A 12,026-nucleotide genomic window follows, 5' to 3' on the forward strand; every position below is an offset into this window, starting at 1 on the left:
TCAATCATCTTTATTCTAAGTGTAATATACTTTGATTTTCAAGAAGTTTAGACCTGGATTATCATAAATACCTTGATGTTGAGAATTTTCCTCTTACTCGAAAGAGAAGTTGTCGTCATCATGGTTGACTAGTGATAAATAGCAACCCTTGATGAAATCTGTAAAAAGAAAACCTCGACAAAACTTTTGAAAGACTCATGTTGCTTGTCTTGGATCTTTGGAATCCTTTGAATTTAGTTGGAGAGATGCTTTTGAATGGTTGGGGGTAGAAGATTCATGATTTTTTTTTTTTTAAAGATGTGAAAAAATAAAGGTTGTAAATTTTAAATATAAAAGTGAAAAATTTGTTGAAATAATGACAATACTTAGCTTTCACCCGCAATTTGTAAGAAGTTGGAAGCTCGTATGTCGAAGAACAAGTGGGAGAAATAATATTTGTTGATGTCAAAAAATCAACTCGTTGAAGATGTTAAAAAGGTTCATAAAACCTTGTAGAGGCACCAGCGTGTGAGTCTTCCGCAATTGCTAAGTATTTGCTTTGGTAAAACTTCCTTTCTTTTTGTAGGATAAAGAAGGCTTTGAAGCTTGTGTAAATATGAGTTTTTTAAAACTTATGTTATAGCTTAATCAATAAATTAATCTCCAATTAATGGAAAGAAAGCACTGTCGCCTTGTTTATTGAGAAGAAAAGAAGAGAAAAAAAATCTAGGAACACACAAATACATAAGTATTTGGGTAGAAATTTGAGATGATAAAGTTGGGTGTAGTTATAGAGATGCAAGTCCCAAGCGTTTTGATAACCTTTTATTGATGGTCCTAAAGTCTGGACCTTGGATTGATTAAGGCAGCCTTGCCAAGATGGATTAATCAATAGAAAAAATAGATGCTAAAATATGCATGTCTTTCTTGCTGCTGGGATAAAGGTGCTTGGCTTTTCCTAGAAGCTTTGTGCTTCCCTTGACTGTCTTAAATCAGAATCTGAGTCTACAATACAGTGGTATAAAGATCCAGGAAATCAACCAGACCTGTGCATGCCACTGACTGCCGAAAGCTTAAAGAGAGCTTAGTGAGATGCTACAAAATACCTACTCACGCCATGTATTGGAGTGTTTGTAGATCAAACAACACATGCTCGGTTCCTATGGTAAACGCTTTTAGCACCAAAGAGCAAAGCCAATGAAGTGTAGTCAATTTCCTCTCAGGATATACATAGTACATCATGGTTCCCTCATGTGATGCACAGGGAGGCCTTCGTGTATGTTTGCTCCTCTAGAGCTTGGCTAAGATGCACGGGACGCGACTTCTTATGTTAAATCATTGTTAACTTTGCAACTGCTAATATTTTTTACCACTTTGGTATGGTGCATGACAAAATTGTGAATGATGTAAAACAGTCACACCAATGTTCTAGTGTACAACATATAAGGGGGCTTCAAGGCTATGAAGTGTTTGTTACAGTCCAAACTTCTTTATTGATGGCGTTCTATGTTGCTTCATCCCAGGAGTGACTATGGACTGCCTTTGCTTAGAGCGAACCGCCTTTTCTTTCTCTTGCTTCTGTGCCAGCGCTTCCAACTGTTTCCTGCGAAGCTCTTCCATTTCCTGCTCCATAACTGATTTCTCTTCTTTTTGCTTGCGGCGCTGCTCAAGCCGTGAAGTATTTGAGTCTTTGATGGAGAAAAACATTGGTCCAAGCTCAGCCAACCACTGTGGTTCCACTGCAGTTACACACTGCATGTATTCCTTGGTTGTGAGAACTAGTTCATGGTAGACTATGTGTTCGGGTGTGTAGCCAAGCCCATACAGAGCACTGCTCGGATGCAAGTGGCAAGGCATGCCCGTTCTGCAATTGACATACTCCCCTACACCTTTCAACCGAGCAGCATTATGAAAATATGCAGAACAAATGGCCTTGCGTATAACATCCCAGTCAGACCCGCATGAAGAAAGAGGGATCTTTTGAGACTTCAGAATATCCAGGAGCTGGGAACGCACCTCACGGGCTTTCCTTAAACCTTTAACATGTAGAAAATGGTCATTACACCAGTCGCCCCGGTACTGATTTGCCTTCCACTGCTTGTATACATTTAATAAAGTGAGATGATCACTCTCTGGCACAAAAAACTTCTCTCTAGCTGCATCACTCTCTTCAGCTCGATCTTTAGGCCTGAAAAAGACAGAAGGTACCGACAGCATCGATACTATAGTCAAAACTTCATTCAAGCACTGAAGCTCGTCTCCCATTAACAGCATTTTGGCTAGAGGGGGGTCGAGTGGAAACTCCACCATTTTTCTTCCTAGAGGGGCCAAGCCGCCTACATTATCAAGGGCTCCTAGAACCCACAGCTGATACATGGAGTTCAATATATTATCCTGAGGTGGAGGGTCCATGAAGTCAAAATCCAAAAGATTGTCTATGTTCAGGGACTTGAGCAGCAGGACTACATTTCCCAAATTTGTTCGCTGGATTTCAGGGACAGGGTTGGGCAGCATTTCATTCAGGTAAGCAGTTTCTGTGTACAGACGGTAGCAAGTACCAGGTCCTGTTCTGCCTGCCCTGCCAGATCGCTGATTGGCCGCTGCCTGACTACAAGGAAACACCTGAAGGGCATCCATTCCCATGCGTGGATTGTAAACCTTGAACTTTCCATACCCAGAATCAATGACAAAAAGAATCCCATCAACAGTGAGAGAGGTCTCAGCAATATTAGTTGCCACAACACACTTCCGAACACCCTCTTCTGCCTTCTGAAAGATCTTGGCTTGCAAATCAGATGGAAGCTGAGAATATATAGGGAGAATCGCCAGAGGAGCTGCTGAGTTTTTGGCACTAGCCTCCAGCTGTTGCATGCGTTCCGCTAGAGCATAGCATGCCGTTTCTATCTCATCCTGCCCAGTCATAAATATGAGGATATCACCTGGGCCACATGTCATATGAATAACCATGGCTTGCTTTACAGCAGCATCAACATAGTCCTCAGAGGGAGTCTTGCTAAATAGGATATTCACAGGAAATGTTCGCCCAGGTATGTGGAAAACTGGGACACTGCATTGAAAAAAAAAAGGGGGCTTCAGATATCAACCATTTACTCTTGTGTAGTACTCCACAGAATGACAAATAACAACTTACCTTCCGAAGAAATCTGAGAATTTCTGGGCATTAAGAGTTGCAGAGGTCACAATCAGCTTGAAATCTCTGCGGCGGGCAACCACTTGTTTCAGAATCCCAAACAGGACATCTGTATTCAGAGACCTTTCATGTGCTTCATCCATAATAACTGCACTGCAAGTTTAGCATAGAAAACCTATTAAGCAACCAGCTCTTGCCAAAGGTCTATAGAATCCTTGCAGAAAAAATAAAAAGCAATAACATCACCTGTACTGATCAAGTTCAGCTTCTCGTAGAGTTTCACGCAGAAGAACCCCATCTGTCATATACTGTATGACAGCATTTACTCATAGTTTAGAAAGAACACATCACGATAGAGCACAATGTCTTACCAAAAACCACTCGAAATCAATATTATACAGACAAACTATGAATCAGCATGACATACCTTGATGATGGTGTTTGGACCGGTGACATCTTCAAAGCGGATGGCATACCCGACCTTATCACCCAGCTCACATTCCATCTCTTCACTCACTCTTTTTGCAACACTCATTGCCGCCACTCGACGCGGCTGGGTGCACCCTATCATGCCATAGGTTGAAAGTCCATCCTCGTGTAAGTACTGTTTACAAATAAAGATGAGAATGAGTGCTAAACTTGCTCATTCAAACCAATCCACGAAGCAAAAACCCATCAGTCTAGAAAACCAAAAGATGTCCCACAACTCTGACAAGCAAGCACATTAACAAATGTAACGGAAGGGCAGCTGTAACACGGAAATCTTATCAATCATGAAAACTGATTAAACACACAAGCATGCCAGATAAGAGAGAGAGAGATAGCTGCTCTGCACAATACACCACACTAGGGGCCAGAAGATGGGCTGAAACCCCCCCTCCCCCAGCGCGCTCCTTTTATACCAAAAAGGAGTCTGCTTCAGATACAACTTTGCGGTGCCCAAGAATTCTCCAATGGCTAGCACCTGCTTCTTCCAATACAATATGAAAACAAAAACAAAGCGTATGCTGAATTTGATGTCCCTTCTGTAACTATTTGGCCCTCCTAGCTCTTGTTCACATGATGAAACCCATGCCCGGACACCAGACACGTGGAAGAAGACACGGGGACAAGGTCCATAAGGTTTGATTAAGAAAAAGCACCAGTTTTGGTCAAAAAGCATGAAAAAGTAAAAAGTCAAACTAGGTTGACTGCGAGCCAAGGACACCATTTGAAAGAGGACACTTAGCCGGACCAAAAAGCTAAAAGCCGCTATTTCAAAAAGCAGGTCCAGGGCCAAAAAGCAAGGCCCTAAAGCTAGAAAAGCAAAACAAGAACTTTTGACTAAAGTTGAGTAATATTTTACTATTAAAAAGACCAAAAGCAAAGTAAAAGGCAAAAGCATCACTTTTTGGCAAAAAGCAAGGCTTCCCCAAGTATAAAAGAAGCATGAGCCTCTCTTGAGCATCAAGTTGAAGAAGAACCTCTTCATCACATTGCCATCTTCGTTGGAGCGTGGAGATCATCATCTACTTGATCATGAACCAAATCATGGAATTTTTCATTGCTGCCCACTAATTCAAAGCACCCCATCAACTGCAATGCCACATCATCTTCTACCCGTACGGTTGTACGGATTTGTACGGCCGTACGGGCATGTACGGGCCGAAAATTTCAGAAACCCTAAAAACTGCTTTTTCGAGATTTTATCACCCGAAAACCATTAAAGTAGGTTTTATATCAGTTTTCTTGCCAAAAAAAGCTTTTCTATGGTTTTTTTCATCAACAAGGCTGTAGGAGTTGTGGAGATTACTCATGGGATGAGCGAGTGACTCTTGGACTTGGATCTGGACTTGGACTTGGATTTGGACTTATCATTGGATTGGACTAGAACTTGGACTAGAACTTGGATTGGAACTAGAACTTGGACTTGGACTTGGACTTGGACATGGATATGAACTTGGATTTGGATTTATTGGACTTGGATTCATTGGATTTATTGGATTCATTGGATTTATTGGACTTGGACGTGGATATGAACTTGGATTTGGATTTATTGGACTTGGATTCATTGGATTTGGATATTGGATATGGTACTAGCCCGGTGAGAGATACTTGTGGGTCATCCTCGTGGTGTGCTCAACATCAGAGAACTTGTGCCTTGACATCGACTTGGATATCCCACATCGGCATATTTGTTTGTTTTGTATTCATTGATTGTATTGATCCTGGCCAACATGCACATGGATTGTTCTCGAATAAATTCATAAAAGGGGACAGGGCCTGTTCCCCTCTCAGTGTGGTGTACTATGCAAGGTCCCCATTGCTTTTTTCTCTCTCCCCTTTCTCTCTCTATCTCTTGGATATGTGGTTGAGTCTATCACGGCACGCCCCGCTGGGCTTACAGTGGTATCAGAGCAAGATTTCTCTTGAAGAAACTTTCTTGGGGTGACAGAGCCATGTCAAGAGAAGAGGGAAACCAAGGGATATCTACCAGATTTCCAGAAAGAGAAGAATTTCCGTGCCCCGGAATCACTCTCTACCAGCTTCCCAAGTATAATACTGAATAGACTGCAAGGGTGCAAGAGTGCCCCTACAGAGACAAGAGGGCCACGAAGTCTTTCCACACGCTCATGGTCGCCTAAACTAAAAGTAACCTCTTTCGAGGCGCAACAATAAGACGAGGGCTACCTCAGAATCCCAACCTTCTCTCACGGATAATGACTCCCTACAGCCATATCCAGCATCGTATAAGGCACAAGCTTTGTAGAAAGCCTTGCTCTGATACCAATGTAAACGGAAGGACAACTGTAACACCGAAATCTTATCAATCATGAAAACTGAAAAATACACATAAGCATGCCAGATGAAAGAAGGATGACAACTCTGCACAGTACACCACACTAGGGGCCAAAAGATGGGCTGACACCCCCCCCTCCCCCTTTTTATGGTTAGATTACCAAAAAGGAGTCTGCTTCCAAATACAACTTCACGGGTGGAGTTTGCCCAGGGATTCTCCACTAGCTAGCACCTATCTCTTCCAGTACAGTATGAAAGCAAAACAAAAAACATATACTTAATTCGATGCCGATTCTCAGCACGAGAGCATTCCCGGCATCAAGCACAACCATGGACAGCCCATAGCACTCCCACATCAGCCCGGGACAACCCTACATCTTCACCTTCCTCCTGTATGGCTCACATAGCAAGTCGACCAACCTTGAAGGGCTGTTTACAGCAGTCGACCGGCTCTCATTAGCCACAAAAGAAAGCGACCAGCAGCAGTACACAAGCCTGAAGGTCTCGAATCAGTAGAGAATCTGTCCAAATGAATCGACCAGCTCTTCTCCCTGTTGTATGACCTGACCAGCCGCTTTTCAGGGCTGTTAAACAGTCGGCCAGCAGTGGGGAAGCATCCAGTAGGAGTCGGCCAGCATCTCCCATACACTTGGTGGGTATCTGTAGTGGTAGATGGCTGTAACAACCTGTAGAACCAGTTGACCAGCTCCCATGCACACAGAAAAGCATGCGCCTACTCCAAATCTGAGTTTTCCTCCAGTAATAGAGCTTCTCCGCTGAAAATAGCTTAATCGTGTGCTTTATTGGTCCAAAAGGAGGCACCTACAAGTGGTTGGTACAAATCAGGTCTGGTGCCCGCCTTATGGCTGCCACATGTCTTGAATAAGTCCTGTCTAGTGTGTACAACTTATAAGTTGTCCGGTCACTTATAAGTGTGTGTGTGAACTTGCACCCATAATTATTAGTATGTAAAATCATAAAGCTGTAAATTGGGTTTTTAGGGACACTTACCACCTACAAAACACACGTAAACCACCTGTCAATCCCAAACAAGTGTGCACATACATGTCCACAGGGTGCCCAGGTGTCCCCGGTCCCATGGACAACACAAGCAGTAATCACAAGCATTGTCCATGCAAACAAGACAAGTCATCCAAATATAAAATCAAAGTCATGCACACACGAGTGCAACTAGACTGGAAGAAACACCCATCTACTCAATTGTATCAGCTAAAATGTCCAGGGCTCATGATCCTAGAACATAAATACAGAAGATCTCCAGGTTAGCTAGTCCCAGGGAATCACATCATGTCAGGCTCCATAAGCCATACATGTACACCATGTAGGCCCCACAAGCCACACATGTACTATCATGTCAAGCTCCATAAGCCATACAGACACACCATGTCAAGCTCCACCAACCATACATGTATGTCATGTCAGGCTCCATATGCCACACATGAGCAGTTGAAAACAGAAACTGTGAGGAATTTTGTGACAGCTCGCACAGAGATTAGATCCATACAGGAGAGGCGGGTGAAGTACAGGTATCATGACAGGGCCTCTTTTTGGACTCAGGTAGGCGACAAAGTCACAGGGGATTTCTTTGAGATAGCTGGACCCCACAAGAGGAGAGATGGTATTTGCAGGTTCCGTGGCCAAGATGGAGCTATTGTTTCAGATCCACGCCAGGTGAGAGCCATCGCGCACGGACTTTTTTTGATCCCTCCTCACTAGTGCCCCAACATCTCACGTGGTGGACGCACGCGAGAGGGTCTAGCGGCATACGATGGAGGTGGTTCCCCCTTCTCTTGGGTCATTCTTGACACCATTTACTGCTGAGGAGTTGGCGGAGGCATTGATGGCACTTACCAAGGGAAAATGCCCGGGGACAGACAGGCTTCCAGTCTCCTTTCTTCGCCCGGCTCGGCCGCAGGATCCAAATGCCAGAGATAAATGGCACACCGGCAGCAGCAGCACACTGGCAGTCTCAAGGCCTATCACAGCGCTTCCTTTCAGATTTCTCGAAGAGGCTTTGGGATAGCTTTCAGCTGCATAGATCACTCTTTTCCTTTGGCTGACGGCACACAGGAGTCTAGCGGTGGGTGGCAATCGGAGGTCAATCAGCAGCTTGCCCGAGGTGCGGCAAACCCCAAGAGTCTCAGCGACATTGCCTTTGGGATTGCCTGAAGGCTCAGCAGGTTTGGCAGCGGATTCTCCGCAACTTCGCTATGGACAGGGCATCGACCCGGATCATTACTTGGGGTATTGTCGCTTGGGCCACCGAGGCTACAGTGGTCAGGACTTACGAGGAGGATGGGGGAGGCCTTGCCCTTCATGTTTCCCACCATCGTATTGCAGTAGTACCAATCACAACCCCACCTGCAAGTGTCTAGCGACCAAGCTTATGCCAGCGATGGGAGATTTGCAATAGCATAGCAACCTGGCACATCTGGCATGCTAGATGTAGCGAGGCCATGGAGGGTACCCACACTCCGCCAGCTAAGACCATCAGGAGCATATGGCTCGACATCATTCACACCCTCCGCAATCAGTGGGGGAAGCTACAGGGAGGTTCTGACCACATGCGGCAGCGGCGGGAAGCCTTCTTGAGACTTTGGAGGCCTGGCCCTTTCCTCACACATAGAGGCGGCGACCCCATTTGGCATTACAGACCACCTGTGTGGTTGTTTCCCCCCCCCCTCCCCCTGCATGAGAAAGCCTTCTCCTCATAGAGGAGCCAACCGGAGAAAAAGCGTCTTTTCCCCTTATGATCACTTGTTTCCCGCCCTTATATGAGGCGAGCTTGTATTTAGCCCTTCGTGGTTGTACTTAGCTCTTTGTGGCTGTTTTTTCTTTAACGAACTGAAGTATCTTTTTCTCGGGGGGAAAAAAAAAGGAAAAGATTTACCAACAAGAATGTGAAGACCAAAATCGCCGAAGGGAACAACGTGAAGAAGAAGCAAGGCAAAGAAGAAAAGACGACGAAAGACGTGAAGAAGAGTATTGGAAAGAAATAAAGAAGCTTTTCGCCATGATGAGTCAAAGTACTCCAGTGGAAGCAAGTGTGGTAAAGACCAAGGAAGAGGAGAAGAGTACCACAGTAGAAGAAAGGACAAAGGGATACCAAAGAGGCACTAGAAACCGTGTCGGATCTGCAGGTCGAGGTCAACCAAGAGGTACAATTGTTCGAGCATGCAGAGCCACAAACAATTCCAGATTCCTTGTGAGTTCCCGATATCATCATAGCCATCGAGGAGGTCACAATTTGCGAGGTTCCCACAATTATCTCCGAATCCATTGACGAGAAGGAGAAGACAAGTACTTCGGTTGCTAATGTGTTCATGGAGTCTACCATGCCGATAGCGCTTCCAGAGGCAGAGAGGCAACTTCAATTGCCCACAGTTCTCGAGGAGATAGTGATGGAGACACCATATGGGAGATCCCGTCCCTAGTCAAATCGACAGCACGGAGCAAAGGCGCATCATGTGCACCCCAGCTCCATTTAGCAGGAGGGAATGTCACGTGCACACCTTAATCCGGTGCCACGTAGACATGATTATTCCTTACAATCGCCTTAAGGGCAAAGTTAGAGGTCGTATATGGTGAGTTTGGAGCCGATTTGGTGGCCCTATAGGTGCCCAGGACATGCACCAATGGTTGGGACATTATGGGCACAATATGAACACATTTTATGACATTTTTTATGACTTTTTATGACCTGAAAAGCGAAAAGCGACCTAATTACAACTTGTTATCACTTTACTATATAAAGGCAGCTCATGGGTCATTCATAATCATTCAAAGACAGAGATTGCAGAGCCAAAGGACATGCAGTCTAACACTTTGGATCAGCCAAGTACATCTCCAAATCAGCGTTTCCATTAATGCACAGTGGAGGACAGTAAGCATAAGTTCATTCATAGCATTCATAGTCTAGATCTACATTGGATCTATGACAATCATTGTAATTACTCATTCAGTAATATATAGGAGGAGTAGGTTAGATCAAGAGTCTCTCTCCTCCTCCTCTCTACTTCTCTCTGTCCTCAACATGTGATTAGCGTTGATCTTTATTGATTTGCGTTAACCATCATTAAGCATGCTTCCACATAGTAGTCATGTTACACATCAAGATCCAGCAGCCTAGCCGCACAATATATGCAAAGATGCAACCACTGAAATCCTCTAAGGGAAGCTCGGATCTCTCTAATCTGCCATGGGATCTAATAAAAAAAGAGGGCAGACCACTCCCCTCATCTACTCCGTGGACCGCCACGAGAATATCATGTCTGGTAGGCACACCTAGCCACACTGGGAGGGTCGGGTCTGGCATAGGAGTCAGCCACTCTTGAGGGATAGCTGAGTCAATGCCGATGCTAAGCCTGTCCCTACCCTAGATCCCTGTCAAGCCTCTCTCTTGCACCTTCAGGGGTAATTGCCTGAGTGCGATCCAATCTCCAAGGGACCTGGCTGGTCCTATGCTCAAGGCGCCCCATGATACATGCGGTCGGGCCCCCAACATGTGGCCACTGGGTAAACAGATCGGGGGGTTCCAAACCAAAGGCTGTCGAAGCCGCTCCTCTGAGGCTGCCAAAGCTATCTGCCTAAGGGCCAGCCTGAGGTGATCCCAAGCTCGAAGTAAGCTGGCTACAAATCTGTCCTCAAAAGCTAGACTAAAGCCGCTGGCCCACATCTCTGTGAAGATCCATCTGGGGCTCTGCGGCCAAGGGCCCCCTAGACTCGAGGTGCAGGCTGAAATCCGGGCCAAGAGGAAGTCCTTCCAAGGCTCACCACTGGGAAGGAGTCCTCTAACGATCAACTTGCCCAGTAGGGCACGCCTCTGAATAGTAGGGTCAATGAGGCCTGGCCCCCTCTACGACGTGGCTGAATGATCACTCTTTATGCCACCTTACTCTTTATGCCACCTTGGCCCTAGCTGGCCTCCTGTCTCACTGCCGGCCCATAAGAAGTTTTGGATCAATCGATGTTCCTAGCCAATACATGCCCAAGAGAAGGCCCAGCATGAAGTGATGTACAACATGGTGGCAATAAGAACTTGGTTCGCCACCACCACTCTACTTGCTAGGGAGAGCCTCATAGAACTCTAGTATAAAAGCTTCTTCCGAATACTCAGAAGAAGTGGGCATAGTAGCAACGAAACTCATTTCTGTCCATTTGAAACGACTGAAACGTTTCATTCTTTGAAACGCGTTTTTTATGTATCAAAAAAAAAAACATCTTATCACATATTCGCCCGACGTGTACTTTCACATAGCTGCACACGTTTCGACTTTCGAGCTGTCGGCTCTCGTTGCCGCCGCCTGTGCCAACTGAAGACTACTGTCCACGACTCCACCCGTGACCCGACTGCTTGGCGACTCCCGACTGCTCTAACCTATCTGCCCTGTTCACAACTGCTTATGACCTGTCCATTCGTGGCCAACTGTTGAGGAGCCTATGGCCGACTGTTGTGACGTGTTTGCCTTCACGACTGTTGGCCGAGTGTTGTGCCCTGTCCACCACCCACCTTCACGAGTCACGACTACTGTCCAGACTCCAAGCCTGCTGCCGAGTGCCAAGTCTCAAGGTAAGCCTAGCTGCCTAGGTGTTTTATGTTTCTATACTATTGTGTTTTATGTTTCTATATAGTATACTATTAACTATACATAATACAAGCTGCTCTAGCCTACTACCTGCAGCCTATATCATGCTTTTTTTCCCATAACTAAAATGAGGATTTTATCACAACCTATGCAAGCAACAGGTTACAGGGTATTTCTCTTGCTGCTTGCAACTTTGCAAGATGCCTCGCGCACAGGATCCCTTGTGGAGCAATGTCACATGGGAGAGCAAGTATGTAGGCTCAGGCTGCACGGTTGAAGGCACACTTCACACATACAAAGGGCCATGGGGTGGGACCTTGCAAGGCCGTACCAAGGCACATTTATGAAAGCCTTAAGGCTTGGAAGGCTAAGGAAGTAGGCCTTCCTGTTGAGGAGATCGTGGATCATGAGCATTTAAGAGAGGCTGCCATGACTATGGAAGAGCAAGATTCTACAATAGGTGACATGCAAAGTCAAGTATCATGGGACTTTTATTGTTGGGGGTAGCCCTA

The 12,026-nt window shown here is 45.5% G+C and overlaps 1 protein-coding gene across 1 annotated transcript in view; it reads right to left on the reverse strand.

Moving 5' to 3' along the window:
* Positions 1–1,320: 1,320 nt before the first annotated feature.
* EMB3011 (RNA helicase family protein) overlaps positions 1,321–12,026 on the reverse strand; it is a 35,625-nt gene continuing 24,919 nt past the window's right edge. Inside the window, exons 14-17 of the mRNA XM_086791713.1 lie at positions 3,558–3,734; positions 3,377–3,438; positions 3,131–3,283; positions 1,321–3,046 (exon numbers count right to left, since the gene is read on the reverse strand). Of these exons, the coding sequence (XP_086647839.1) occupies positions 1,453–3,046; positions 3,131–3,283; positions 3,377–3,438; positions 3,558–3,734 (1,986 nt within the window). The 3' untranslated portion in view covers positions 1,321–1,452. The remainder of the gene's footprint in view (positions 3,047–3,130; positions 3,284–3,376; positions 3,439–3,557; positions 3,735–12,026) is intronic.

This window comes from Cibotium barometz, chromosome 57 (genome assembly GCF_041138505.1).
Source record: "Cibotium barometz isolate CiBa-2024 chromosome 57, ASM4113850v1, whole genome shotgun sequence".
NCBI classification, from domain to species: Eukaryota; Viridiplantae; Streptophyta; class Polypodiopsida; order Cyatheales; family Cibotiaceae; genus Cibotium; species Cibotium barometz.